We start from the raw sequence: 25,941 nt of genomic DNA, 5'->3' as shown, positions 1-25,941 counted from the left end.
TAATATTATTTTCCTACTATAGAAAAAAACCGGGTACCATTAACTATCTTTATACTTCTGCGAGAGACAAACTCTTATTTCTATATTTAAAGCATTAGTCTCTATATAAATCAATAAATCGAATTGGTAATACTTAAGTATTTCTTTTATCCTACAAATAAATATTTTTTTAAGCTAAGTAAAGGCATTTTATGTTTTATTGTTTTTATCTTAATCCTATTTTTGTTTTTTTTTAGTAAGATCTGATAATAGAGCGGAAATTGTGCCATATCAAGAAATAAATCTTTGATAAAAATTTATAAATCTTAAGAATCACTAAAGCAGTTTAATTCCCGTTAAAGCTGCCTAGTTAATAACAACATTAACTTTCTCTTTTTCTATTAATAGACTTTGTATTAATATAATAAATCCCAAAAAGTTCACTTCTTTCTTATAAAAGCTACACTTTTTAATTTTTACATATAAAAATACTTTACGAAACTTTTTTAATACTTGTTTAATATACTTTCGATATTTTTCAAGATTCCTTAAATAAATTAGAATATCGTCGAGATAGATTATTATAAATAATTCTTTGAAATTTCGTAATACTTCATTTACTAGCGCCTAAAAAGACGCTGGTGCGTTAATAAGCTTAAATAATATTATCAAATATTTAAATAATTTATACAACATTTTAAACGTCGTTTTTTATTCCTCTCTTTTTGTAATACGTATTAGATTATACGCATCGCGTAAATTTAGTTTGGTGAATATTGTGGTATATCGAAGCATATCGACTAATTCGTCTATTCTCGATAGTAGATATCGATTCTTGATAGTAATATTATTAAGTCTTTTATAATCTATATATAGTCGCAATTTTTCGTCCTTTTTTTTTACGAATAGAATAGGTGCGTTAGTAAATAATAAGGAGGTATAAATAAAGCCTTTTTAACCTTATTTCCTTAATATACTTTTTAAGGGCTATGTCTTCTTCTAGTAAGAGTCTATATATAAGTCTAAACGAATCAAAAACCGGGACAGAACGACCCCCTCATAACTTTTGAACGAAGCATCCAAAACCAAATAAAAGTACATCAATCGAAAGAGCAAGAAAAATGAAAATACAATATCCAAAAATACAAATAATATCAGAAACTGATAAATAGAAATCAGAGATCAAAAAATATCAAGATTTTTGCGATCGTCGACTACAAAAAAGGGGTTTTCTCGCTAAAAATTAAACTAAACTAAATTAGTTTAGTTTAATAATGGCGGATAATATACCCACCAGTTCATCTCTCGATGAACTAGTAATGGTAACTTAGGATTATATCCCGATGCCCAAAAACACCAATAAAAAAAGACAGAAAAGATAAATCTCAATAGATTTAAACAAGGAAGAATTAAACAGAGAAGATTTAATTCTAGAATTAAAGAGATTAAACGATCTTCTAAAAGAAAAAACAGAAGAAGTAGAAAACCTGAAAATTAAAATAAGAGAACTCGAAAATCCCAAAAAATCCTACGCAGAAATGGCACAGAAATCACAAAATCAATCAATAAAACAAAAACAAAACGAAAACAATCAAAAATCGACAGTTCAACAACAACAACAACAAAAACAAACAATTCCAATTAATCAAAGAAGATTAATTATACCGAGAACGACAACAACCCCACCAATTCAAAAACCAAACGTTTTTAAAGAAAAAATAAATCAAGTTCTCTATCAAAAATCTAAAAATCCAGAAATAATAATTTCTGGAATTTCTATAAATCCTAAAGGCAATTTAATATTAATTACACACGAAAACACACAAAAAGAAGAAATTCTCAAATATAAAAAAGATATTTTTAAAGAACTCATCAAAATTGATGAATATATTCAAAAACCAACCAATATTGAAACTTGGGGATTTTTAATTGTTCATAGAGTAAAAATTAAACAATACAAAAATATAAAAAAACTCAAAATAGAAATTAAAACAGACAATGCAATTAAAATTACAAATAAACCAAGATGGTTAGTTAAAGAAGAAAAATTAATTAAAAAAAATTTTTCTTCAATAGTCATTACAACGAAAACAAAAGAAGAAGCAATACACACTCAAAAAAGAAGATATATATTTTTGGGTAAAGAAAAATTAAAAACGGAAAAATATTTAAAACTTTTTAACAACAATAAATGCACAAATTGCCAAAAAACTGGACATTTCGCAATTAAATGCAAAAACAATTCAATTTATGGCATTTACGCAAAAAATCACAAAACAATCAATCACATTTGCAACAATTGTCAGGAAACAAAAAAGTCCTGCGAACATATCAAAGCAAAATATGCAAACTGCAGTAGAGAACATATAGCAAACGACCCAATATATTTAAAAAATAAAAAACAACTTAATTCTCAAAATGAATAAAAACAACAAATTAAGAATCATACAGCATAATTACAGAAGGTCAACAAATATAATGCAATCAATACTAAATTCTACATTAAATAAAGCAGAATTAATTTTCTTGCAGGAACCATGGGTTTCAAAAGAAAACAACACCATTTCACACCCTAAATTTCAATCAATTTTAACAAATCCCAAAGAAAAACAAAAAAATAGAATAAGGGTGGTAGTATTTATTACGAAAAATATACCCTTTAAAATTACAAACAGAATAGATTTAATAGATAACGAAGACTACCAAATAATTGATATAAAATCAATTAAATTTAAAGAAATCAGAATTTTTAACATCTACAACGAAAAGCAACAAAACACAAAAAATGGTGAATATACAATAAAAAGATTATTTAATAAAATAAATCTTTATTGTATTAAAAAAACATTATTAATTGGAGATTTTAATGCTTATCACTCTTTATAGAACCCTGAAATTAAATATAATTTAAGATCAGACAAAATAATAGAGTTGATTGAAAATAATAATTTACAATTAATCAACTAAAATGGTATACCGACTTATTATTATGTTAGAAAAGACAAAATGGGATCCTCAATCATAGATTTATCGTTTGCAACGATTAATTTAAAAGATTTAATTAAAAGTTGGAAAATTGATAAGGAAATGGACATAGGATCAGATCATGAAGTTATTTCAATTAAAATAAAATCTAACAATAATAATTTAGTTGATAATTCACTGTCAACTAATAGATTTAATTGGAATAAAATAGATTGGAATAAATTCGAAAAAGAATTATTAAATCTAGATAAAAATTTAGATGAAAATAATTTATGGATTAATCTTCTTTTCTCTAGCGACAACAGAGAAAGATTAAATTTGGAAAATAATTTAGAAAAAGCAACATCTTTATTTCAAAAAAATATAATTTTGGTAGTAGAGAAATCTACGCCATTATTAAATATTTCACCAAAATCGAAAAATTAATAGAATGAAAAAATAAATGAAACAAGAAAAAAATACTACGACAAAAAAGAAAATGGAAACTAAATAGATCTTAAGAAAATTAAAATTTATTTAAAACAAAAAGAAATAAACATTTTAAAAAAATTAAACTTGCAAAAGAAAAATCTTGGGTCGACTTTCTAGAAAATGCAAAAGATAAAGAAATTTTCTTAGCGCTAAATTTTTCTAAACTAAGGAAAATTTAAAAAATATCAAATTTAAAATTTAAAAATCAAATTGCATTAAATTTTCAAGAAAAGGTAGACTTGTTAAGAAAAGCGCTATTTCTACTATCTCCAAATTATACAAAAAATGCAAAAACCCAATTTGCAGAAAAAATAATTAATAAAAAATTAATTATTTAGGAGAAAATCAAAAATAGAGAAATAAAAAACGTTATTTTTATATCAAACTCTAAAAAAGCGTTAGGCTCTGATGGAATTAATTTTCTATGCCTAAAAAGAACCTATGAAATTATACCAGAAAGATTTAATGATTTATTTATAAAATTATTAAACAATAGTTATTACTTAATTTGTTTTAGGGAAGCAATTAGAGCAATTTTACTAAAACCAAACAAACCAGACTACGATATTCTAAAGGCTTACAGAATCATAAGTCTCCTAAATTGTCTAGGAAAAATCTTAGAGAAAATAATAGCAAAAAGAATAGCTTTTATATTAGAAACTAATAGAATTCTAAATCTAGAACAAATTAAAGGTAGAAAACAAAGATCTGCAATTAATACAACTTTATCTTTAATTTATGATATAGAAATAGTAAATTCTACAAAATTAAAAACCTCTGTTTTATTTCTAGACGTTAAAGGGGCTTTTGATAATATTTCAAAAGAAAGATTAATAAATATTTTAAAAGATATAAAATTTCTAAAACAACTAATTTGATGGATTGATAATTTTATGTTAAAAAGATTAATTAAATTATCTTTTGATGGGTAAATAGAAAAATTAAAACCAATAGAAACAGGCATACTACAAGGTTCACCAATTTCACCAATTTTATTTTTATTATATTTAACACCATTATTTAATGAGTTGGAATAAAAAATGCCATTTATTAAGAAACCCTCTTATATAGACGATTTGGCGTTAGTTTCAATAAATAAAATAATAGAACAAAATATAAAAGAATTAGAAGAAGCTGCAAAAATTGCGTTCGATTGGGCACAAAATAATGCAGTAGCTTTTGATGATATAAAATCAGAATTAATTCATTTCAAAACAAAAAATAATAAAAATGGAGAAATAAATTTGGTGCTACCAAACGGTACAAAAATCAAACCCACTAAACAATTAAGATGGCTGGGCTTTTTTTTTAATGTAGATTTAAATTTTAAAAACTATATAAAAATTAAGACTAGTGCAGCAAATAAAATATTCAATTTTATTAAAGCGCTAGCAAATTCAGAAAAAGGATTAAAAACAAAAGTATTAATACAATTGTACAAAAGCTGCGTTTATTCCGTTTCTAACTATGGATCTGAAATATGGTGGAAAAATCAAAAACAACAAAAAATTTTAAAAGAATTGAGATTAATTCAAAATAAAATGTTGAGAAAAATAACAGGTGCCTTTAAAACAACTCCAATACATTTATTAAAGGTTGAAGCATCTATTTTACCACCGGAAATAAAATTAAATGGCATACAAAGAAGATATGCCCTAAGATCTCTATATCTTAATAAAAATCATCCAATAAAAATAAGAACTCCAGAATCTTTTCCACCAGAAATAATCTTTGGAAGAGAAGATGAAAATGAAAATAAAAATAAGAAAAAATATTTAAATTAGTATGAAAATAAAAAAGATGGAGATAAAAGGGATTACATTTCCACATTAGACAATATTTTGTTAAAAATTAATTTTTTGATAAACCTATATACTAAAATTGAAGAAATAAGTATTGTTTTAGACCCACCATGGGTAGAAAATAATATTAATTTTAATATTAATAGTATACCTAAGGATTTGGAAGCAGAAAACCACAAAAATAAAAAAGAGAGCTTAAATTCTAAAGAAAATCTCTTAATTTATACAGATGGCTCAATGCTAGAAATAAAAAATAAAAAATCCACAGGAGCTGGAATTTATGGAGAAATAGATAATAAATCTGTTTTTGAAATAAATTATAGCTTGGGCAAAAATATGGAAGTGTATGACGCAGAATTAATTAGCTTAAGAGAAGGTTTTATCAAATCTCTTGAATTAATTAATAAAAATAATATAGTGAAAAATATCTATTTTTTTACTGACAACCAAGCTGCAATAAAGAGGTTGGAATCTCTAAAAATTGGGGCAGGACAAGAAATAGCATCAGAAATCTGGGAAATGGCGGGAGAATTAATTTCTAAAAATATTAATTTATTTATAGAATGGGTTCTTGGACATTCAAATGTTACTGGAAACGAAAAAGTAGACTTTCTAGCAAAAGAAGCTGCAAAACAAAAACAAAAAAGTCCCTATAAATCTTTTGCCTTTTTAAAAAGAAAAATAAAAGAAAAAGATTTAATAGAATAAGAAGAAAAATTTAAAAAACACAAAAATAGGATTAATTATTATAATTGGCCTAGATTAAAGAGAAATAAAATCTTTACTAAATTTAGTAATAATTTTATTTCTTCTTTAACACAATTAAGAACCGGGCACGGTTATTTCAACAGTTATCTAATTAAAATACCAAAAGCTAACATTTTAAGCAAAAACTATTTATGCAAAAACACACCACAAACACCAAAACATCTAATTATAGAATGTATATTTTATAATTTAGAAAGAAAAATGTTAAAAAAAGAACTTAAAAACAAAAGACAATTTAATTATAACCATTTATTATTTAATAATAATAATATTATTTTATTAGAAAAGTTCTTAAATAAAACAAAAATTGTATAAAGAAGCAATAAAAATCTAAAAGACAATTTATTTATAGGATGGGGAAACCTAGAAATCTAAAATAATTAAATATATTTAGTTAAGAGATTATAAAGTTCCGGAAATAAATAAAAATAATCTTAGGCATTACACCAAAATTAGTGGATAAAAGCGGTCAGATTCACGACATTGTCCTTTTCATAAAAAGGAGAAATACGCAAGAGATAAGAAGAAAATCTCAAAACACATAATAAAAATAGAAAAAACAAAAAATAAGACAGTATTTTCCATACTTCATTTATTACATCATTTAGTTTTCAAATAAGGTGCGAAAATCATGTATTCTAATTGTTTCTTCAAACCGCCATAACCGAAAGGTTGCAAGCGTGTATGATTAATAATAATAATAATAATAATAAGTCTAAACGAAGGGATTTGACTTATTTCAAAGGAAATTATATAGTCTTATTTTTAATACTTAAGTAGCTTATTAACCTTTTTTAACTTAAATAAATCTATAAATTCCTTATAATATTAAAGGACTTTGTCTAGGTATACAATTTTCATTAAAAGCTATTATAGGGTTTTAAATATTTCTAATATTATAATACTTTCTTCAAATTCTTTTCCGAGCTCTTTATTAATTATTATGCTTATCGTTGTAATAGTAGTCGACTCGGTTCGACGGAATACGAGCTGCTCTATTATTTAGTCAATCGTAAAATTATACTTGCGCAGCTAATTTAGTTTTAAAATAACATCGAACGACTTAATATTAATAATATTGAAAGTAATACTTTCAGAGTAATCTCTAATCAATATAGTTATATTTTCGATTATACTTAAGATACCTCAAGCTAAAATAACTGTACTGTTTATAGATTTTAATCGAATTAATTTCGCGAGTTATACTACAGGAATTCGACTCTTATTAATAAATTTTAAGATTATAAAATAGAAAGAAATCTTACTATCTATAAGGATTCTTACCCGAATTTTCTAGTCACTTTATCTCAAGCATACGTTTAAAACGAAATAACTCGGTAGGCCTTAGAGAGAACCTGAATTATTAATTACTATTATTATAATGTCTAATAACAGGTAGGTATCCTTAATTTAAGACAATCAGAGTTTTATTATCTTTACTTTTTTTTTTTTCCTTTTTCTTTTTCTTGTTATTTCTTTTACCCCTTTTCTTCTTGTACTTACTAAAATTATTTGGTACGCGTAAATAGTCTATAACTCAATAATCTTTATTATTATAATTAAAATAAAGGTTGTTTTTAATACGGCGAGCTCTTTCAACTTCCCCTATATGTTTTACGTAATTTATTTATATTATATCAGAATTATTAGCTGCGATAAATGGTGTAGCTATATAAGACAATATTTTTTACTAAGTATTTTTATATCCGTTTGTAAATTCTTGTTTGCTATAGCCGTTTATAAAACTCTTATGTTTTAAAACTTGCTGTGCTAGTACTAAAAGAATCTTAGGTCAATTGGTCTTGATATCTTATGTGCTGAGTAAAGCTCTCTAAATTTTCTTCGTTAATCCTTTATAATAAAATTAAACGAAGATCTCTTCGGCCCAGCTTAGGAGTTTATTATAAAAGATTAAAAATTAAATTATATAATTAAGAATCTTTTTAGATTTTTGTTTAATTTTGAAAATTACTTTGATAACTCGTTTTTTCTCGTTGACCACTTCTTAGTAGCTAAGTAAGGCTATTTCGAAGTTAAGCTATATTATAAGTTTTTTAAAAATGTCGAGGAACTTTTCTTCTGTTTTTATTATAATTTATCTCTTTATAAAAGGCTTCGTTTAGTCATTAGTTAAGTCTTTAAATTATATTAAGGTATAATCTACCTTTCTTTAGTCTATAATAAAGAGATTTTTATTAACTATAAAATATAATCTTATTTAATATAAGAAGTTTTATAACGTTTAACTCTTCTCTTCGAACGTTCCTAGTAATTAATATAAGCTTATATATTTGTTTGCGAAAAGCGGCAATTTATGGCTTTCCATAACTTATAAGTCTTTTGTTAGTTGTAATGTAGGTATTAAGTCAGCTTGACCTCCTTCTCCTAAGTTTAAGTCTAGTCGACTTAGAATAAAAGTAAACGTTTACTTAAATTTTATTATTTAGGCTACTATCTGGGCAAATTTTGGCTGTACTGGTTTTTCTATTATTAAAGGTTGAGAAGTAGCCGTATAAAAAAAAGGTACTAGAATACTAGAATTAGTAATAATTATGTTTTTATAAACTGTTATTTTTTATTCTCTTTCTTCCCTTTCTTATTGCACGAATTATGCCTAATTGTCAGCTGACAGCGCCTGGAATTTTTCTAGTATTAAGGGGGCATAAGATAAAAGATCTATTATTAATAAAATTCAATAAGAATAAATAAAATACGACTTGTAATAAGTAATAAGTTAATATAAATGACTAGATAAAATATAAGACTATAATATCTATCGAAGTCTATCGAGGGTGTTTAAAGCGTAATACAATATATCTTAAATAGTAAAATTAACTTAATACTCAGACTAATACTTAGATTATTTAATACTAATTCAAATCGTTACTAGAAAATAGCTATATATACACATTCTATATATATAAAGAAGGATATTCAAAGGACGTCTTTCCGAGATTACGTTATAATAGTCTTATTCACCTAACTCGAAACTTGTCGAAGACAGCCGTGGTTTATCGTGTGTTATCGTGTGGTATTTCGGATATCATGCTTTTATGACACCACTTTGGACGAACATCACGGTTTCCTGACACTACACTCCGTATGCCTAGGACGACTGTCTCCTGACACCACCTCCGTAGGCCTAGGGCAAACGTCTAGGAGAGCGTCTCCTGACAAAAAATAAACAGATAATAAACTAATTTTATTATTTAAAAAGAAGATAAACTTAAAAACAATTACATCAGCCTTTCTGATAATATATAAAAAATTACTTCTAGTGAGTTTACAAAACAAAACTTTAAAAAGAAGAAATCAAGTATATTAAAATAATATAGTTTACTCTCTTTTAATGTTGTTAGCGCCCTACGGATTCTCTGCGGCTTAATTACTTAACGTAATTTTTATTTTATTTTTTGAGGTATGGCAACCTATATCAACAAGGGGTATTATACCTAATAGGGGTATGTATATACCTTTATAAAAATCTATATAGTAAGTTCAAGCAACTAGTTTTAGATAAGTATTCGCGTTTATAAAAATAAAATTGATTAGTTATAAGTATTAAAAATCTGGCGTTTAAATGGAGCATTATAAATATAGGTACGTCCTCCCTTGAAAAGTTAGAGTAACTAACGAAATTAAGGTAATTATATTATAATTACCAAAATCGGGTTTCAGGCACATAACTTTTTAAATAAAATCCTCTTTTATTCGGAATTTCCTTTTTCGCGGAGCGAAAAAGAAAATTATAATATATATAACAACGATCCCCATCAGGAAAAAAACACATTTCCTTAATTCCATCGGATGGAAGCCCTTTCATCCGATGGAACACTTTTCCATCGCGCTCCATCGCGCTCCATCGCGGTCCATCGCGCTCCATCGCGGTCCATCCCAGTCCATCGCGCTCCATCCTAATAGGGCCACCCGGCACCCCAACAAAACTGACACGGGCCTATACAAACCCCCCATTTAAACTTCAAAATAATATTCCTCTTCTTCAATATCAGATCCATTATCAATATCGATATCTGAATCTATATTTTCATCGTTATAAGAATAAATCTCATTCCAGGTATTGAGATCGATGTGGGTATTGAGAAGATATGAACCGGTCCTATAGGAGATTAAATGGGCCAGACCCAAAATAGCTCGAATTGGAATGATATTTCGATAAGATTGATGGTTTTCTTTTTCATAATCCACTAAAGGATGCTCGGTGAGGCGAACGAAACCATGGGGGCTCTGTATAGTTCCCCCAGCGTATGGCTTGAGCTCAGTGACAAAAGCTAGTTGAAAGGTCTTATTACTAATTGCATTATGGACAATCAATAACAATTCTAGCTTAGTTACTGCTTTTTCTTTCAGATCTCCATATTGACTCGTATGAGACTTCTGGAAGATGATGAAGTCCTTTCGAGGACCCTTCTTTTGCCAGTTTAAATTAGTTCGAATAACATGATTAGTAAAAACATTTCTATGCTGAAAGTCCTCAATCGGGACCGCGAGGGTCTTGTATACTTGCGCTCTGAAGTCTGCTAAGGATGAAGGATGAAAGTCTGGTCGAAGAAATGTCTGGGAGGCCGGTAAGGTTCTCAAATAGGCATATAACGCCCAGTTGAGGTTCGGTACAGCGTATTCACGCTTAATCTAATCTATTGTAATTTATTTACTCTTATTTTCTGGAGATTTTAAGACTACTTTAGGTTGCAATTGAGTTAAATTTACAACTTTAATTGATGGCGTACTATATAGTTCCGCACGAGCCTTTACAGAGCCGACTAAGACTGAGTCAGCGTGATTAGAAATATTAGAAAATAAATATCAATAAACATACCATCAATTCCTAGTCTATTCTTGCGGTACTGTTCGCGCTGCTTTTTAGCCGGTAACGAATTTGGATAGACCTCCTCAAACCTATTGATCTTCTCCCCTTCTTTTATTAATTGTTCGAGATTAAAAAATCGCATTTTAAATTGATGTTTTCGATATCTGTGTTCTATTATTTGAGCGTATGCATCTCTGTGATTAAATTGAGCCCATCCCTCTTTGAGCTGTTCGACATGCGAGGCCTCTCTTACTTCTGTTGACTAAGCATTTAATTGACCAAATTTTTTGATGGAATCAGTAAAATGGGTCATCAAATGCATTTTAATAAAATTAAAATGTCCTATAGCCATTAGCCCCGGTTAGTTCCCAGAGAGCCCTGATCAGGAGAAGAAGAGGGCTGAAGACACTTCTAAGTGAGCTTACCATTTTCAGAAACCTCTAAGGAGTCTTCACTACTTTCACCTAGAGCTTCATCGCTGGATACCGCTCCTACTATGCCTGTAGCTGCCTGCTGTGGTCTCGTTCGGGCCCCCCGAAATTCTCTGAAGACATTTTTCCCATCATGAAAGCTTTGCAACTGGTTTTGCATATCTATAAGAGTTTGTTCAGTATGTGAAAGATAAGTTGCATATAGAACAAAACTTATTAAAGCATTCACACAGTTTACCGCCTGGGCGAAAACAGGCCTCTCAAGGCTCGATGGATCCCTCAAAGCGCTCGCTAAAGTCGCAACAAGAATCTTAACAACCGATCTCATTTCTTTTCCTTGCCACTGGGAGACCTGTGTATAGCCTCTGCGGAACGGTTGGAATTTGGGATAGGCTGGTGCAGAAGCCCAGCACTGATTGAAGAATTGTAACCTTTTATGTTTTTTTAAAAATTTGATTATCCATTCCATAAGATGTTTTATCATCCCTAAGTAAATGCAGTGTAGGAGATCCGGCTTATGTAGGTCCGCTACAGTAATTCCCAGATCCAAGAAGGCCCCCGCCGAACCTATCACTCCCTCCAAACGTAATTGGGCTTTTCCAATCTCATCACCATCATCTAATCGTTCAGAATAAGAGTTGTAGTCCCGTACAGGATATCCCAGGCCCTGATCGAAATCTTGGAGAGCCGTAGTCGGTACCGTACAGATAGGGCAGGCTTTAGGAATAATACTAAGAAGATTAATATGTTCCATATGATCTGCTAACCATCCACATAAACGAAAATGACATATTCGCTGATATCCATCTCCGCATCCCATAAGTAGGCCCGTAGGGTACATATTCAGAGGTTCCAAGATTTGACTTATAAGATTCTGTATTTTTGAATCAATTAATCGCTTCTCCGACGGCCGCAACGGGCCCTTCTTGGGCGGTATCGGTAGCAAGGCGAGCAACATCCAGGCGTTCTTAGAAGGCTGATTTCGATATTTCGAGTTGATATTACCAATTGAAAGATAGATTGGCCAGGCCTTTTTGTCACCAGAGAAATTAGTGAGATGGGTCGTGTCGGAAGCACAGAGGATCGGTACAAGGCTATGATCGGACGGTAAAGATTCCTGCTGGCTATGCCACCAATCTGCTGTCCATAGTTCTGTATATTGTCTTTCTCCAGATTCACTATAGACTTTTTCAGGTATGAAGTGCATCTCCTGCGCGTATGAACGTTGCCGCAAGAGATACGCGATGACTTCTATAGGATCTCGATAAAAATATTTCGATCCTGGATGGCCTTCAATTTCAAAATCAAATACATCTTGTTTGAATGAATTTATTCCAAGACTTTCATCCATTTCCTGAATCATTTGACGGAGGCTATAAGCAGACTCGAATGACTTTACATCGACACTTCTGGCGCCTGAACCTATCCCGTGATTGAAATACCGATTAATTGCCGTTTGAGAAATATCTTCTTCGATAAACCATTTTGCCAATTTAAAATTCTCTAAGTTAGTAAAAGGGAACCATGGATTATTTTTCATCTGAGCGATTATCGGATCTGAGAAGGCACCGAATGGGGCTCCTGCATCCTTGACCGGGAGAGACAGCCTAGGAACAAAAGATTCTGGTTGATTAGATTGTCGAGTACTTAAATCTTCTGATATTTCGTCATTTCGCACAAGAGGGCTCTCCGGGGTCGCTTCCGAGTGATCCAGGTCTTCCTCGGCACTATTCGCGTCTACTGGCGGTGTTTCTTGAAAGATAATAGTCTGATTTACCCCGCTTTCTAATAATGTAGAAATGAAGGATTGATGTTCTGTTTCAATGTGTTTTTCGTACCATTTAAAAGATCTAAATGGGGCTCGGGGGCAGATACGACACTTGAAGAGGCCGTTGGGAGTCCTAGCCGGTTTCCTAAGGTCTAAAGACATGATGTTGCCGATTTATTATAAAGGGCGAGTGTGGCGAGATATGAGGTCTAAAGATTCGGTGATTGCAGGCTAATCATAGATCTTCACCGATCTTAAAATACAACACTACAACACAATTCCCAACATTCATTCCGATCTTTATTTTAGTATATTTGTAGGATCTGGAGGAGGCCGATACAGGACCTCAAAAGGTCTGGAAAGAGAATTCCCAGGCCTGGGCAAGCTGGCGAGGCCTTCAGATATGTTTGCTCTATAGATTAATGTTTGCTTTAACTAGAAAACTAAGTTTTTAATTAGAAGTATAAAGGTAAGGGATACTACGTGAGATCGTTCCGTCGGGCGGGAAGCAGCATGGGAGCTTCTACAGCGCTGTATAAGCTCCTCCCAAAACCTGAGGATTCAACATAAGCTATCATTTCCATGTTCCACAGTATATAGCTCCAGCAGCCCGTGGCTGTACCCCTGAAGCAATATACAGGGTGTGCATGCATAACTAACAGAATTCAGATTTTTTAATTTAATTAGAAGCATAAAGCTAAGGAATACTACATGAGATCGTTCTGTCGGGCGGGAAGCAGCATGGGAGCTTCTACAGCGCTGTATAAGCTCCTCCCAAAACCTGAGGATTCAACATAAGCTATCATTTCCATGTTCCACAGTATATAGCTCCAGCAGCCCGCGGCTGTACCCCTGAAGCAATATACAATATATACATGCATAGTTAACAATATTCTGATTTTTTTTAATCATGTATGATAAACTGAAGCTTTTTTTTTAAAATACCAAAACTTATTCTGTTAGCCTCACAAATCTCTCTTCCGAAATCATACATCTCCGCACCAAAACTATATCGTAACCTGCAAAATCACCTAGATTTTAAACCAAGACCTCAAAATTAAAGCCCCCCCACCTGATTATATAAGATGGCAGACGGAGATTATGGTTCCCGCACGGTCAAGTTCAAGGCCTCCTCGCAACCATGGACAGTTGATCAAATTCGAACCGAACTTTCAATATCTGGGGCCAGCTTTAACCCAGTATGGCTGGCGTTACGCAAAGACGTCGAACAGATCCTCAGGAGTCAGACACCGCCTGTCTTCACAAAAACTGAGGCTGGTACTGGAACTGTTTGGCCGGCGATTCTTGAAAAAGTTCGTCTTCTTCCTTATTTTGCTCATATTACAAAAGAGCTTAATGACCCCCTTCCCGCCACCATTGACCCAGATAACGACGATGACTATAAAGCGGCTGTACGAGCCCGCGAGACGAAGATTCGCGCCATTGACGAGATGGTAACCGCTTTCGGCAAAAAGCTAAAGTCGAAAGAAAAAGCCAAGATTTTAAAGGCTAGGGCTCCTATTGAGGATGCCATCACTAATAGTGCCGATGCGGACCCTGACGCAGCGGTTAAAGCGCTTGATCAGCTTTATCTGGGTCAAAAAGTCCCTAAAAGGGCAAGGAAGAGAGAGTTGGAACTCTCAGTTAACCTGGAACCAAACCAGGAAGAACTTGGTAAGCCTCCCAGAGATCCGTTCAGGCCTTCCTGCCTACTTAGGTTTTTTTCAAAATCCAAAACTAATATAATTTGTTTATAGACCGGGCTAAGAAACGGGTCCGAACTGTTTGCAACCCTCCGAGGTTGGTACTGGGCTGGTTAGTCGAACCAGATACCAATCTTGGTGTTTTGGTTGCCGGAAATCCGCCAACTGCTTTAGCAGATTTCCGATATAATACGGCAGACGTCGCTAAGTTCACTGGTTTGCTCAAACAGCCAACTTTGGCTAGTTTGAAATCACTCTTCAACGATCTCCTTCAGGTCGGTGAAGAGCCAAGGTCGGTCTGGGGGTTCACGGAGGATAGAACGGTAGAATATAATCTACCAGAAAATGAACCTGTGGCAACGGCCACAACAGTTGGTGGAGGGACCAATGTAGTTCCTGCTGGTATGCATTTGCGTACCAATGCAGATGTTTTGACTTGGTTGGTTCGTTGTCAAGATTTGAAGGCCGCATATTTGGTTGTGGTCCTTCATAGAGCTGGTGGAGCTGATTCACCACCCCCAGCGCGTCGACCCTGGCTTGATGCCCCAGATTTTATTTGATTGTATTGTATTGAAAGATTGGGTTATTTTTAGACCCTATATATGTATTTTATATATTTGGAATGAAAACTGCTCGAGGCCTACATGGCCCAGCTAGGAAGAACTTCAGAACTGCGCTGGTTAGCAGTTCGATCAATCAACATTTCCATATGTGGTGTTTTTGTGGAATACTAAGCTCGCGATGATAGTTTGGTGGTGAGAACATTATTACCCGATTGGGATCTGCACAGCGCTTTGGCATCCTACTCAAAAAAGATATCACATATCACATTTCACATATCAAATTAAGATATCTAGCCCCTTTTTCCATTTCTCCCTAAACAATCATCAGGATATTCGTAAAGTTCCACTGCACGTCGACATCGAACCGAGACATCTTTATCATTTTATCAAATCTTCAAAATTTAGTCTCTATCATTAGCCAGTACGTATAGTACCTGAACAAGCCTCTGTCATGCCTAGGAAGCCACAGACTAAAAGTGCCAAAGTCACTAAAAAACAAATCAAGGCCCGGGCAAAAGCGACACATCGGGAACCAGCACCAGCAGCACTACCAGCAACCCGTACAGAAACCTCGGAAGTCGACACATCCTCTACAGTAGAAACAGAGAAGTTTTCAGACTTATCTCGGGAGGATTTAATACGATTGCTTCTTAAAACACAACAGCCCGTTCCTGTCACTGACCGGGACCAGCGGAGTACTGATCCGTCTTCATTCTCTGTTCACCTTTTATATAGGAACTAATTTTTTTCAAAGCTATTTTGAACAATCCGGCAGAGGCGGATACGGAGCCTCCAGCAGAACCAGCAAGCCAGGTAGAGGCAGACACAGAGCCTATAGCAAAACCAGCAGAACCAGCAAAACCACAAGAGACTTTAATAGAGTCACCCACAATTCCGACATTTCAACAACATCAATTAGAGAAAAAGACGGGACGTCGTTTGTTGGAAAGGTCAAGTAAGTTAATATTTAAATAATTCTTTTATTTTCATATGGGCCCGTACTGAACTGATATAAGCAGATTCAAACCTGACAACAGCCACCCGAGCAGCATCTGAGGTCTCCAGTATTACACCATCTCAATCCATTTCTCAATCGGGTTGTACGGAACTGCTCGAGACAGCCTCGGTCGTGAGTCGTTCCCGTAAAAACCGAACTAAGGCGACGAACATTCCACCGACATATACCGAATATTTTAATCTTGTTTGCATAGATCTCCATGTCTATTGCATTACAAAAAATCCATTCCCGGACACTGGAGAGGTTCGGGATGTCTGGGAGCAGATATTTGCCTCTCGTGGTCTTGCTTCGGCCCCTTTTCTAAAGTCAGTTCAAGTACAAATTGAACAGTTTCTTTCAAGTTTTCGAGGTCATGTAGCAGACGCTGCTCGGAAGATTATCGAGTCCGAATATGTCCTCCCCTTCTCTATACCGGCTCGAGCAGAACGAGTCAAATATCTTCTGGAAAAAAACAGGTTTCTTTCTAAGAAGGATTTCTGGGATGTAAGTCAGCCAAACATTCAAGGCCGCAGCGGTTCTGTACTAACCTCAGCAGAAGCCGAGTCCGCCACTGTTCTCTTCTCCAGTTATACCCCAAGTACTGATTCGATATTTCTGTAATACTTCTAATGGTCATTGGGTCAAAAATCCGACGCTATATCGAGAAGTAAATGGTATCACTATCTCCTGGGTCGCTACAGTTCTGTGGGGGGCTTTAAAAAGACTCGAAACCGGTACTGTCGATTCAAGTTGTACTTTGAAATCTTTAAATGGACAACGTAAGTAGAATCCACCTATTCATGGAGATACGAGGCTAACGCAGGGCCACTCCAGACCAATACATGATCTATTTAGAATTCTGGAGAACTCGTCGAGAATTATATCAAACCAATATCATATCGATGCTGTTGGTACCGATCAAGCAGAAACTAGACGCGTTCGGGGTCTTCAAAGACAAGCACCACGTCGTTAGCATTCCAGAGGATACCCAAGAATCATTAGATATGGAGGATGCTTTAGTTTTACAAATTGAAAAAAATATTAAATCGGTGAAAGGTGCCGACAACTTACGAGAGGCCCGTACAGATCCAGAGGGTGCCACTGAAGACCCCCAAGAGGCCGATGCATCTTCCCCCCTTTCCTTTCATTCTGAACTTGATACCCTTAACTAAATCATTGATTTCTTGTTTATTTAATGATGTTATGGCCCTGTATATATCTTTCCCGTCACGAAACGTGCAGTCTGGTTCTTATGAGATATCCGACTGAAAAGTTTAATGTTTATTGTGATTTTTTCAACCGTATTTTTATTATCTCAGATGGTCGTATACAGTGCCTCCGTAGATCCGAACAAGACGCGTCCGATGGAGATTATTTTTGAGATGGAAACCGTTCCTTAGGATGTAAACTGTTCCTTAGGATGGAAACCACTCCATCCGATGCAAGCCCTTCTTAGGATGGAACGGGCTCCTTAGGATGGAAAGGGCTTCTTAGGATGGAAGGGCTCCACCCGGAAGGCAGGTTTCCATCCTGCCCATCTTGCCCATCTTGCCTTAGGATGGGCAGGATGGAGCAGGATGGAAATGTGTTTTTTTCCTGATGCCAATCGTCACAAAATACTTACTTTATTAGGTTTAGGAAATGGTAGTAATGTACATGCATATACATTAAACTGCAAAGTGGTATGGAAATTCCTACCATAACGCAAGAGCAAATTAAACATTTCAACATAACTATAATAAATCCAATATCTCTGAACATATACTCCTAAAGACATGCTCGTCTAGTTTCTTGATTCTCCAACATCAGTACAATTACCCCAGGCTAAGCCGCACAAGGATGCATGGGAATTACCGATAGCTCCGCGCGACTCAAAATGGGCGGGAATAAAAGAAAACTTTCAGTGTTCTGGTTGTACTCGGGGCGAGAAGGAGCAGAAACAATATTAACACATCCCGAAAACCTATGCTTCTAGAACATCGCCCCCGAAAATGACCCTTGTTGGATTACAACAAAATTTCGTTCACCCAGGAATCAGGAAGGGTTGTTATTCCTAAACGGGTGTTAGTAATTGTTAGTATCTGCGCTTTTCTATTTGTGGCATGCCAACCAAGGTACTGGTACTTGCCGAGATATCGCGCAGCAGCCGTGGAATGGAAGGCCCTATGTCGAGCACACCAATGGACATGACAAAAGCAAGCAGTCCGGCAAGCCCGGAGCACCCAGTTGCCAGCCAGCCCACCACAGGTACGTATGCGGTGACTGCCAGGGATATCAACATAAAAGCCATAGTCGGTAGCATGTTGAGAAGGAAAAGGACCACTCCCAGCTGATACTGGAAAAGACTGGACTTCATATTCGTTTCGAGATTACGCTGAGCAATTGGATCGATGAACAGAATTTTGGCGAAGATGGCGATTCCTACGGCGATTGTGAAGACGCACCAGCCGAGGGAAATAATTAGCCTGACCTGGTACAGGTCGAACACAACACCAGACTTCATCGATCCAAGTGAAGAAGGGTCAACAATTTCCGCCACGATAATGGAAAATGTAATTGAGCTGCCGAGTCCGGCAATCAATGCAATTGTATCCAAGTAGCCTTTGAGCCATTCGATGAAGGCTCGCTCTCTGGCTTTGCTATCAATGATGCCTTGTGTTGTAGCGAGCTCTGTCTCGTCTGCGGTCTTTGCCATTTTGCAGGTATTTGTATTATGTTATATTTTAAGAAACTGAAAGTAAAAGTGAATTATAGGAGGTGAATTAGCTATCTGGATAATCAACGGATTGGATGAAGGGCTAGAGGTCTGGAGAAGGAGAGACATCAAGGGGTTATATATTATTCAACGAAGCAAAACTGCAGCTATGATGCCGCACTCAAATGGTAGTTGGGAACAAGATATCAACTTGGTGCTTAATATAAGTTATATCATGTTTACTTTTATGCAAAGTCATCAACTGGTTTTCGTGCGCCGAACTTTTACGGGGCTGAGGTGTGATTTCGAGGCTCCAAGGAAGCCTATTCGACGGAATCTGTGTCACCAATGAACGCCCCTCCACAAGTGACATGCACGCCAGATGAATATCAGGGTTTGCCGCATCGTGATGTGTACGGTATGGGTTCTCCATCAGAAATTTAGATTAAATTTGCACCTTTGCTTGGGGAATCGAAAGCAAGAAAGCAAGAAAAAGGCGTGCCCTTAGCTCTTAGCAATATACCTAAAGACCATGATAGAAGGAAACGCATAGATCATTCCACGCCCTGCCAAAATGCTTTCGAGTACTGAAAAAAGCGGAACAAATCCCCATCCGTATAAACCGAATGTCGAATATCCGATTGCACAATCTGAAAATGCGAAGAGTCCAAGGCACGATAGCTCGCTAGTTCAAGGATTTCTGTGAGAAGATATGCCACTACGCGACACACCCTCTCCGGGCATGTATCATCAGAAGATATAGATGAGTGTGGCCCGGGCATCAAAAGAGTCAGTGCTAAGATATATGGGGCTATGTTACCCAGACCCGGTAAGAATGGTTGCTCAATTTGGACGAAAGCGGGGTGATCAGGGCTACAGCCAAATTGGTTTAGTAACATAGCCCAGAGGGTCGGATCCGAGCCGATGAAGCTGCGGGCTATATATCTTTGATGTTATGCAGACATCGAGGAGCTAATAGCAAGCACTTTAAGAAGCATTAAGCATTTTCGTCCGATCTTAATGAGATATGGTACTTATAACCCCTTATTGCATTAAGCACGCTGAGATAACATAGAACCCGGCCCCATTTCGATTCTGCAGGATTCCTCTTGTGTTCCTCGGACCCTGGGCGAGGCTGGTGGTACACATGCAGAATGCACTAGAATGATATAATCAGGAACATCCCAAATTCAGGTATTCGATATTCCGGCCATCTTCCTAGATCCTCATACATGAAACACACGACTCTATTCTTTGAAAATGTTCACCCCACGCCAACTTACAGAGACCGATATCAGATTTAAGAAATTGCTGGATGCCAGCCCAATGCCAAAGGTAACTTATATCTACCCTTATTCTAAAGAGCGAGGAATGTTCCAACAAGCTGATATCATGACACTAAGAGTGTTCGACGGCTCTATGAAAGCTTGGGCAAGCGAAAGCGACAGGAGAGACAGCAGTTGCAGGGGCAACAGAAACCGGGGTGTAAACTAAATCCAGATATTTACCATGGAGCCTCAAAGACGGATAAGAAGGACCTACCCGTGGCTACTAAGGAGCTCGTGCATCCATGCATAAAGGTGGAATCGTCCTCATCCTCGGTGGATAATACGCATACCCCAGGGACCAACGTGCAAAGTAGCAATGCCAGTCCTAAGCAAAATGATACTCCAAAGGCTCAAAGGAAGCAGAGCAATTACAAAGTATGGTGTTTCCTTCCTTTATTTCCGTTCATTTCAGCAGGGCTAAGCTAATAGAAATTCGAATCTATAGAAGTTAATAGCAGGAGCAAGCTCTAAGGGAGCTGAAAGTGATCCAAGAGCAGCTAGTATCGAGAAAGCGGCATCTCGTCGACGAAGATCGGTTCGTTCATCAGGCCCAAGAGATTATTGGATCTTAGGGTCGAAAAGAAAGATGCCAATATATAACGAAACCTTACTATCGAAACCGCTGGAGTAGACAGGCATGGAGACAAATCACCGTTGATATAGAAACAAATTCCCATGATAAACTGGACTGAACCAGGCTCATATTTAAATCGAATCAAATGGACAGAAGTCGCGCGTCCACAAGACCAAAGAGTCCGGGATTGCTTAGGAAATTTTCAATCCTCTACGGGAAACAAAGAAGAAAAAAAAGTGTATGCGTGATCATGCCCGTCATGAACCGTTCGATACCCGGGATAACAGAGAAAAATAGCAAACCGGAAAGGAACAGATACGATATCAGGAATAGGGGAATGTTACAGTACATTGAAATGTGAAAAAAGGAATCCCAAAACCCCGCGCCATTACATTAGACTAAGCAATGAAAAACAGAAAGTCGTATCAAAAGTACAAAGAGGCCCCGGCAGAAGTTTAGATTTCTTGAGAAGCACCCTTCTGGGCCTTTCCGGTCTTCTTTGGGAGAAGGTTGTTGTGGATGTTGGGCAAGACACCACCTATTTGAGGCAAAATGGTTAGATTTTGATTTTGATTCATGGTTTAGTAAGGATGTGGACATACCCTGTGCGATTGTGACGTGTCCAAGAAGCTTGTTCAATTCCTCGTCGTTTCTGATCGCAAGCTGAAGATGACGTGGGATGATACGGGTCTTCTTGTTATCACGGGCAGCATTGCCAGCCAGTTCCAAGATTTCAGCAGCGAGGTACTCAAGGACAGCAGCGAGGTAAACTGGAGCGCCAGCACCGACACGCTGAGCGTAGTTACCCTTGCGCAAAAGTCTGTGAACACGACCAACTGGGAAAGCGAGACCGGCCTTGGAAGATCGGCTATATAAGAAATTACGAATGTTAGTCGGGGTTTGCACTCTTTTTCTTCTCGTATCAACCAAAATTTAGGAGACGGAATTCCAAAAACATACCTCTGAGAGGTCTTTGCGCTACCAGAGGCAGCCTTTCCACCGGATTTTCCACCAGAGGCCATTTTATCTGATTTTAGGTTGAAAAAGTTGGGAGGACTTGGAATGTGAAGTGTGAGAATTTGGTGGTCTCGGTGGACGCGTAATGTCGATGGATTGGAATTGTTTTGAGGGGTGGGTATATGCGAGATGGAAATGGGAGAAGAAAGGAGCAAAATCGAGGGAAGACAGGAAGCTATGTCGGGGGAGCGAGTGGATTTAAATAGCTGGGCGCGGTTCGCGAGAGACCACACAAATCACTACAAAAATATGAAAATCTGTTTGGTCAAACAACACGCACAACGCAGGGTTGACCTTTCTAGCCAGTCAACGAGGGAGCCACACGCGCCAGCAACGCGCGCGCGTTCTGTTTCTCGCGTCTGAAAGAATATTTGCACCTGCTTCGCAACATGCAGCGAAGCCTCATTACCAAGGACCTATGCAAGTAGCTAGCTCACCAAGCATGGCAAGGAAGCTGCTACCACAGCCGCTATTACTGCTGCCTCTGCTTGTTCTATGAGCTGTTCTGTTGACACAGATATAATTAGTGCTTGCCTAGATAGAGGTGGAAGTAGGTTGTATCTAGATATGGCGCATTATGCCCGCCGATATCGATTGCACCCGTCATCGCAAATGTATTTAACTTCGTTTGACAACATCCCAAGCACGGTCCCAAGCTATGTACAAGGTCTACCTATTATATTACCATGCTGCTATAAAATTGTATCATATACTGAATTCAGTTAGCGTTGGGCTAGAAGGTGTCCTGTAAAAAAAACAAAGATGCGTGTGTTTGCCTCTCTTCCCCTTGCGACAGAGCACTAGCCCAGCTTCCGACCAGCCAGCTTAAAAAGGCGTTGGGCAGCCACCACACGCCCATTTTTTCGGGTTTTGATTTGATTTTTCGTTTATTTGGATTTTGGTGGTGATCTTGTCAAAATCGCTTGCGACCTACAAATACTCGTGTCTTCCCCTCGGCCCTTCCCTGGATCTCTCTTTCCTTCCCTCCATTTCTCTCTCCATTTCACACTCAGAACCACAACCCAGCCTTCGATATCACCCATCCACTTCAACCACAACAAACAAAAGGTCACTTGTACCGCTTTTTGAACGCGTCAAATCCCTAAATTTCCCAAATCTACCCAAACAAAAAACAAATTTCAAAATGCCACCAAAAGCCGCCGCCGAAAAGAAGCCATCCACCGCTGGCAAGGCTCCAGCCGGAAAGGCCCCAGTTGAAGAGAAGAAGGCAGGAAAGAAGACCGCCGCCGCCTCCGGTGAAAAGAAGAAGAGGACAAAGGCTAGAAAGGAGACCTATTCCTCCTACATCTACAAAGGTGGGTTTCAAAACTTGAAAGAACACGAATACGATATCCGGGACCCGAACAATAACGTGTCCTTTGGTCGAAAATCCTATCGATATTTACTAACATGTTTGGGTAATAGTTTTGAAGCAAGTCCACCCTGATACCGGTATCTCCAACCGTGCCATGTCTATTTTGAACTCCTTTGTCAACGGTAAGCATTTCGTTTCCAAACCAATTACAATCTGACATCAAAGCGGAATCGGAATCTAATGGAATCCCCTAGACATCTTTGAGCGTGTTGCTACTGAGGCTTCTAAGCTTGCCGCTTACAACAAGAAGAGCACCATCTCTTCGCGTGAGATCCAGACCTCTGTCCGTCTCATCCTTCCCGGTGAATTGGCAAAGCACGCCGTCTCTGAGGGTACCAAGGCTGTCACCAAGTACTCTTCCTCGTCTGCCAAATAAGCATTTGAAGTCTTTTTTGGTTCCGCGTTTTTGTCGTTTCATATGGGAGATGGCGTTTGAACTTTTCCTATTTTTTGATAAACACTCAGAATATCCCCGAGGGTCCGATACTTATACAATCCTGACCTTCAAAAACGTCTCGTTTCTTCCCCTTTTTGACATGTCCTCTTTCATACTATTTCCGCCTCTATGTCAAAAGACCTCCTCGCAAGCCTCATGAACCGCCACGATTCTTCAAATTATTTTAAACCCGAAGTTTCGTGCGTTTTTCCCTAATACGAAAACGTGCAATCATGTCCTTGTTCCGCTTATGACCGCGTATATTTTTTCCTCTTTCTGCGATGATGGGTTCATGGGTTTCTGCGCATCTCTTACTCGGGTTCAAGCTTTTTTCTTTTCTTTTTTTTTTTATCGGGGTACTTGGCTTTGTATAATACTCTAGGTTTACGAATCCAACCTTTCTCCCTAGCCATTCTGTTTTTACATTTGTAGGTTCCGTTGGCGATGAAATCTAGCCTATTGAGAGAAAGCCTCCAATCCAATTCGATTGGATAAGGTATCGTATTGTGATACCAAATATGACTACCCTGAGTGTGAGAGTCGCAAATGCAGCTCGCCGGACGAATCCATAGTACCCCTTGATCAGATGGTCGACAATGCTTATCCTCGCCTCTTGGGGATTCTGACTCCCTGAAACCGCTCTTATACCGATGATATCGCTAAACTTGTACTCCATCAAATCCTCCTTGCGACTCCGTCGATACCCACGTGATAGCATCCAGACCAAAGATCTGAAATCCCAACCTCTAAAGAATGGATATTGGAATGACTCCACGAAGTTAAACGGTGGCAGGAAGTCCAGCATATCTGCCAAAACAGCATACGTAATTCCCCAAAGCATTAGATCTCCCATTTCATGTCCTTTGTCTGCGACAGCTCCCGAGGTCGTGCCATCGGGGACAGCAGTCGTCGTGCTGTGAGAAACATCCTCGGGTTTAAGGTGTACTGCGGAGAAATACATGGGCCCCAATAGTACGTTGAAGAAAGGTTTCAAGAGTTGTGAGGTGCCAGACGCCATCCTGTCCGATACGTCAACCGGATGCTCTGCCTTGTGCTTATCGTCGAGGAGAAAGTGAATTGGTATCCAGAACGTAGCTGCGACCTCTGCAGCTTCTAGCTTAAATTCTGGGATTTCTTCCCTCGTCCACAGGAATACTAGAGGCTATTAGTATCGCTTACTAACAAATATTTATACTCTACCGCAATAGACTTACCATAAGGACACAATACCATCAACCTAGTATATATAAAAATACACAATATCTTCATCAGTCCCGTCTAGCTTTTCACCGCTTCAAAATCACAAAATACTCACGGTTTCTGTCCCCAATTCGTAATAATAACCCTCTGCGGCAAAGCACCACATAGCAAGGCATCCTCAGACGTTAAATCCAAACCGACTTCCTCCATACACTCTCTAACAGCCGTAACCTCATCCCCTTCGTCACTCTTATCCCTCCTACCACCAGGCAAAGCAACATGCCCGGTCCATCGATCCCCAGCTCTGGACGATCTCTTTATAAACAATATCTCCGCCGTAGAATCCTTAACCCACGGCTGATCGAATACATCTTCAACATCACCGGCATGGCATTTCCCATACGGTTCCTTTCTTGCGGATCTGCGGTGTAATGATGCATACCCCGTTTCGCCGCTACCGCCTGAAGATGGTGGCGAAGGCGCAGGCGAAGGCCGCAAGCGGATCACGACAGCTACCGATGCTCTTTTTTCCGGCCCTGCTACGTCGTGGACTTTACGGACCGTTAGGTCTTGAAGGAACCGCTGGGAGATAGGAAAGTTTCGGTTAGCTTTGATAATGATATAAAGTATACTTCTCTCTACAGATGAATATGCGGTAGGTTACCTTTAGGTATATATTGAGATCATCCATATTCGGATCATATACGGTATACCTAAGTACCTAGTACTCACCCTTCCTTGTATGCAACGAAAGAGGGTTGGTAGGGATTTCTTTGGAGGTGAAAAAAGTTGCGTTGGACATGTGGTGAGCAATCAGTGGATGATATATATAATAGTGGTTACTATCTCAACAATCGCAAACCTTAACAGCTGGTGAGAAATCTATGTAAAATACCAGCGCTAACTACGGTATTGGTAGCGAATTTTATCCGACGATGACTAATATACACCTGTTTAAAAGATAAAAGAAAATAATACTAACCGCCCAGAAACACCACACAAATGGGATAACGAGACTAAG

The 25,941-nt window shown here is 37.0% G+C and overlaps 8 protein-coding genes across 10 annotated transcripts; 4 read left to right on the top strand and 4 right to left on the bottom strand.

The window, feature by feature from the left end:
- Nucleotides 1-10,670: 10,670 nt before the first annotated feature.
- DFL_000209 (uncharacterized protein) lies at nucleotides 10,671-11,103 on the bottom strand (the record flags this gene model as incomplete). Its single annotated transcript, XM_067630826.1, has 3 exons — nucleotides 10,671-10,786; nucleotides 10,843-10,997; nucleotides 11,087-11,103. The coding sequence occupies 3 exons, from the start codon at nucleotides 11,101-11,103 to the stop codon at nucleotides 10,671-10,673; spliced, it is 288 nt and encodes a 95-aa protein (XP_067494737.1).
- Nucleotides 11,104-14,117: 3,014 nt separating this feature from the next.
- DFL_000208 (uncharacterized protein) lies at nucleotides 14,118-15,295 on the top strand (the record flags this gene model as incomplete). Its single annotated transcript, XM_067630814.1, has 2 exons — nucleotides 14,118-14,706; nucleotides 14,790-15,295. 2 exons carry the CDS (start codon nucleotides 14,118-14,120, stop codon nucleotides 15,293-15,295), a joined length of 1,095 nt encoding a protein of 364 aa, XP_067494736.1.
- A 454-nt stretch (nucleotides 15,296-15,749) lies between these two features.
- Nucleotides 15,750-17,467, top strand: DFL_000207 (uncharacterized protein; the record flags this gene model as incomplete). Of its 3 annotated transcripts, none has more annotated exons than XM_067630801.1 (5): nucleotides 15,750-15,993; nucleotides 16,053-16,253; nucleotides 16,318-16,799; nucleotides 16,855-17,074; nucleotides 17,130-17,467. In XM_067630801.1, the coding sequence occupies 5 exons, from the start codon at nucleotides 15,750-15,752 to the stop codon at nucleotides 17,465-17,467; spliced, it is 1,485 nt and encodes a 494-aa protein (XP_067494733.1). The 3 variants fall into 3 exon arrangements, with proteins under 3 accessions (XP_067494733.1, XP_067494735.1, XP_067494734.1); XM_067630803.1 differs by having other exon boundaries at nucleotides 16,852-17,074; XM_067630802.1 differs by having other exon boundaries at nucleotides 16,315-16,799; nucleotides 16,852-17,074.
- Nucleotides 17,468-18,301: 834 nt separating this feature from the next.
- On the bottom strand, nucleotides 18,302-18,990 carry DFL_000206 (uncharacterized protein; the record flags this gene model as incomplete). Its single annotated transcript, XM_067630789.1, has 2 exons — nucleotides 18,302-18,348; nucleotides 18,414-18,990. The coding sequence occupies 2 exons, from the start codon at nucleotides 18,988-18,990 to the stop codon at nucleotides 18,302-18,304; spliced, it is 624 nt and encodes a 207-aa protein (XP_067494732.1).
- A 1,260-nt stretch (nucleotides 18,991-20,250) lies between these two features.
- On the top strand, nucleotides 20,251-20,949 carry DFL_000205 (uncharacterized protein; the record flags this gene model as incomplete). Its single annotated transcript, XM_067630776.1, has 3 exons — nucleotides 20,251-20,325; nucleotides 20,394-20,693; nucleotides 20,764-20,949. The coding sequence occupies 3 exons, from the start codon at nucleotides 20,251-20,253 to the stop codon at nucleotides 20,947-20,949; spliced, it is 561 nt and encodes a 186-aa protein (XP_067494731.1).
- Nucleotides 20,950-21,347: 398 nt separating this feature from the next.
- Nucleotides 21,348-21,914, bottom strand: DFL_000204 (uncharacterized protein; the record flags this gene model as incomplete). Its single annotated transcript, XM_067630764.1, has 3 exons — nucleotides 21,348-21,430; nucleotides 21,495-21,760; nucleotides 21,853-21,914. The coding sequence occupies 3 exons, from the start codon at nucleotides 21,912-21,914 to the stop codon at nucleotides 21,348-21,350; spliced, it is 411 nt and encodes a 136-aa protein (XP_067494730.1).
- Nucleotides 21,915-23,053: 1,139 nt separating this feature from the next.
- On the top strand, nucleotides 23,054-23,660 carry DFL_000203 (uncharacterized protein; the record flags this gene model as incomplete). Its single annotated transcript, XM_067630753.1, has 3 exons — nucleotides 23,054-23,225; nucleotides 23,335-23,406; nucleotides 23,479-23,660. 3 exons carry the CDS (start codon nucleotides 23,054-23,056, stop codon nucleotides 23,658-23,660), a joined length of 426 nt encoding a protein of 141 aa, XP_067494729.1.
- A 511-nt stretch (nucleotides 23,661-24,171) lies between these two features.
- DFL_000202 (uncharacterized protein) lies at nucleotides 24,172-25,611 on the bottom strand (the record flags this gene model as incomplete). The annotated part of the gene is made up of 4 exons (XM_067630741.1): nucleotides 24,172-24,875; nucleotides 24,935-24,957; nucleotides 25,036-25,502; nucleotides 25,585-25,611. The coding sequence occupies 4 exons, from the start codon at nucleotides 25,609-25,611 to the stop codon at nucleotides 24,172-24,174; spliced, it is 1,221 nt and encodes a 406-aa protein (XP_067494728.1).
- Between the last annotated feature and the right edge of the window lie 330 nt (nucleotides 25,612-25,941).

The sequence above is a fragment of the Arthrobotrys flagrans genome (genome assembly GCF_004000055.1).
Source record: "Arthrobotrys flagrans strain CBS H-5679 chromosome Unknown unitig_15, whole genome shotgun sequence".
NCBI classification, from domain to species: Eukaryota; Fungi; Ascomycota; class Orbiliomycetes; order Orbiliales; family Orbiliaceae; genus Arthrobotrys; species Arthrobotrys flagrans.
Note: the sequence above shows the minus strand (reverse complement) of the source record. Positions and strands in the feature narration are given on the sequence as shown.